Source organism: Gadus chalcogrammus, chromosome 21 (assembly GCF_026213295.1).
Source record: "Gadus chalcogrammus isolate NIFS_2021 chromosome 21, NIFS_Gcha_1.0, whole genome shotgun sequence".
NCBI lineage: Eukaryota > Metazoa > Chordata > Actinopteri > Gadiformes > Gadidae > Gadus > Gadus chalcogrammus.
The window spans coordinates 1,170,796-1,174,618 of record NC_079432.1 but is presented as its reverse complement, the minus strand read 5'-3'; the positions used below and the strand labels follow the sequence as shown (position 1 = coordinate 1,174,618).

The following is a 3,823-nucleotide window of genomic DNA, read 5'->3' as shown; positions in this document are numbered from 1 at the left end:
TCATCAAGAGGAGCCAATCGTCCTCAGGCCAATCCTGAGTCGCTGACATGAGTGTGATCCCCTGACCCCAATACAATCAGACACGCGTCACAAGGTTTGGTTGGCTTTTGAGAGGGGGGGGGGGGGGGGGGGTACAGGCACTAGGGTGAACTGTGGATTGTTGAGGCAAACGATGGACCGCCCGGCCCATCGCCTCCTGCACTGGTTCGATGTGTGTTGGTGGTGTGGCGTGAAGAACACTCTGAGCCGCGTGTTGTTTCAGTCTTTCACAGGAACCCCCCCCCCCCCCCCCCCCTCACATTACGGACAGTCTTTTGGTAAACAGCGTTCCCTTCTGGACATGGAGTCCTCCCTTTGGTGACGTTCTGCAGAATGTTCTGCACCTGGTGGACCAATCACAGGATCCTCTTCTCCATGTTGAGCTTCAAGTGGATGTGTGGGGGGTGGGGGGGGGGTGGGGGTCGGAGGGGGGGGGGCAGGGAACGGGGGAGGGGTGTGAGGGGGGTGGGGGTCGGGGAGGGGGAACGGGGGAGGGGGGTGGGGGGGTTGGGGAGGGGGGGGCAGGGAACGGGGGAGGGGTGTGGGGGGGGCAGGGAACGGGGGAGGGGTGTGGGGGGGGGTGGAGGACCATGGCTGCCTCTAGCAGACGGCCTGGTTGCTCTTCTTGTCCAGCATCTTCATGTTGACCTCGTGCTCCTTCTGGTGGCGGCGCCGCTCCACCCAGGGGATGAGGCAGAGCACCGCCCCGCCCACCAGGGGCGGGATCCCTGCCAGGTAGAACGCCACGTCGTAGTTCTGCAGGCGGTCCCTCAGGAAGCCTTCAGAGGGGCCACAAGTCAACACCGAGGACTGACGCGTGTTAAGAGGGGCGGAGTCACGCCCCCGGGGGTGGGCGGAGTCACGCCCCCGGGGGTGGCTGGGGTCGGCCATCGCCAGCCGATTTGAAAAGTGGCCTTTTCAGGTGTTTTGATGACATCACAAGTGGGCGTGTCCACCCAGACGTGTGCTGGATAGATCAGTCTACCAGCCCACCCAGTGGACTGTAGCACACGATGCTGATCTATCCAGCATAGATCTAGGGGGACACGCCCACTTCTGATCAAACACAGGAAAATACCGATATCAACGGCTTGTAATCAAACTAATATCAGTCCTTTAATACTAGGAATTATATTACTACTAACTTTAATACTATGACCTACCTTACCAATAGCTTTAATACTATGAGCTACATTAGTACTAGCTTTAATACTACATTAGTACTAGCTTTAATACTATGAGCTACATTAGTACTAGCTTTAATACTATGAGCTACATTAGTACTATCTTTAATACTATGAGCTACATTAGTACTAGCTTTAATACTATGAGCTACATTAGTACTAGCTTTAATACTATGAGCTACATTAGTACTAGCTTTAATACTACATTTGTACTAGCTTTAATACTACATTAGTACTAGCTTATTCGCAGGCTTCAGGTTGATTCTGGCTCCTGCCCTGAGGACCTGTTAGAGGCCTGCATAGGACCGGGGGGCTCTTACCAGCGATGGGGGGTCCGACGGTCATGGGAACAGACATGAGGCCAAGCAGGAAGCCGATGGCCTGGGAGACGTTGTCCGAGCCCACCAGCTCGAAGGCGATGGGGGCCATGATGCAGATGAAGCAGCCGTCGAACAGCCCCATCAGGAGGCAGACGGCGATCAGCCCGCCAAACACGTTACACAGAGGGATCATCATGGACATGAGGCCGATGACCAGGAACGACGACACCTGGAGGGACAAGGGTGTTACACAGAGGACCCCCACACTGTGCTACATACTGTATCAAACACTGTCCTACATCACTAGTGTATCAAACACTCCCACATCACTACTGTATAACTCACTCTCCTACATCACTAGTGTATCAAACACTCTCCTACATCACTAGTGTATAACTCACTCTCCTACATCCCTCGTGTATAACTCACTCCTCTACATCACTACTGTATAACTCACTCTCCTACAAATAGTGTATAACTCACTCTCCTACATCACTACTGTATCAAACACTGTCCTACATGACTCCTGTATCAAACACTCTCCTACATCACTACTGTATAACTCACTCTCCTACATCAATAGTGTATAACTCACTCTCTTACACCACTACTGTATAACTCACTCTCCTACATCACTACTGTATAACTCACTCTCCTACATCACTACTGTATCAAACCTTCTCCTACATCACTACTGTATAACTCACTCTCCTACATCAATAGTGTATAACTCACTCTCCTACATCACTACTGTATAACTCACTCTCCTACATCACTACTGTATCAAACCTTCTCCTACATCACTACTGTATAACTCACTCTCCTACATCACTACTTTATAATTCACTCTCTTACATCACTACTGTATAACTCACTATCCTACATCACTACTGTATCAAACACTCTCCTATATCAGTACTTTATAAAAAAAAACTATCAGTACTTTATAAAAAACTCTCCTTTATCAGTACTTTATAAAACACTCTCCTATATCAGTACTTTATAAAACACTCTCCTATATCAGTACTGTACCAAACACTCTCCTATATCAGTACTTTATAAAAAACTCTCCTATATGTACTTTATAAAGTACTGATATAGGACAGTGTTTTATAAACCCTCTCCTATATCAGTACCTTATAAGGTACTGATATAGGAGTGTTCTACAAACCCTCTCCTATATCAGCAGTGAACAGAGCCAGGTGCGCGGCCTCACCTGGAGGTACACTTTGTTCACCCCCTCCACGTAGTCGGCGACGCGGCCGAAGATGAGGCGTCCGACCCCGGAGGTGACCCCGATGCACATCAGCAGCACCTCCTTGTTGGCGTCGGCGCCAAACCGCTCCTCCACGTGCTTCATCTGCAGACAGCCAATCACAGCCCGTTATCCTTCGATACCATCAGTACGACAGCTCCACCGACCAATGCCCGAGGAGCTCAGCCTGAGCGCTGAAGGCGGGGGGCTGAGTGCGCCGGTGAATGGGAAAGTTATACGGTGCAGGAATACAACTAATGCCTTTTCATGGTTCAGCCGTAGAAAGGGTTTGATTTCTATACATGGTCGCCTCTTAGTGCACTTTGTACTGACATGTATGCACAAGGCTCATCAAAGGAAGATTATGCATAAATATCTCCCAGGCTGCCCTGCTGCCGTGTGGCCACTAGGGGGCGCTGGTGAGCCATGGGGGGAGAGAGGAGGAGGAGCAGGAGGAGGCGGAGGACGAGGAGGGGTTGGGAGAGGAGCAGGAGGGGGAGGGAGAGAAGGTGTGCATGAGACCAGGTCAGCGTTGACATCAGCAAGACCCCATGTGATCACAGTCACATGATCATAGAAAACAACAGCATCAGCACACAAACTTTGTGGGTGTGTGTGTGCGAGTTTTTGTCTTTGTGTGTGTCAGTGTGTGTGTGGGTATGTGGGGTGCGTGTGTTTGACTACGTGTGTGTTTGTGTGTGTCAGTGTGTGTGTGTGTGTGTGTGGGGTCTGTGTGTGTGTGCGTGTGTAAGAGTGCTGCAGGTGACATAGAGTGCAACACGTTGCTTTAACAACCTGATGTCAACTCTCTTTCCTGTGTGTGTGTGTGTGTGTGTGTGTGTGTGTGTGTGTGTGTGTGTGTGTGTGTGTGTGTGTGTTTGTGATTGCGCAACCCATTTGTGATTGGCACATCACGTGCGTGCCTGCACTCGTGCCGGTGTGTGTTTAAGTGTGTGTGTGTGTGTCTGTGTGTTTAAAAGTGTGCCTGTGTGTGTTTAAGTGTATTTGTGTGTTTGAGAGAGAGT

The 3,823-nt window shown here is 50.4% G+C and overlaps 1 protein-coding gene across 1 annotated transcript in view; it reads right to left on the bottom strand.

Annotated features, from left to right (window-relative positions):
• Positions 1 to 639: 639 nt before the first annotated feature.
• Positions 640 to 3,823, bottom strand: part of slc16a10 (solute carrier family 16 member 10) — a 17,264-nt gene continuing 14,080 nt past the window's right edge. The window contains exons 4-6 of the mRNA XM_056581828.1: positions 2,760 to 2,903; positions 1,544 to 1,772; positions 640 to 818 (exon numbers count right to left, since the gene is read on the bottom strand). Coding sequence (XP_056437803.1) covers positions 640 to 818; positions 1,544 to 1,772; positions 2,760 to 2,903 — 552 coding nt within the window. The remainder of the gene's footprint in view (positions 819 to 1,543; positions 1,773 to 2,759; positions 2,904 to 3,823) is intronic.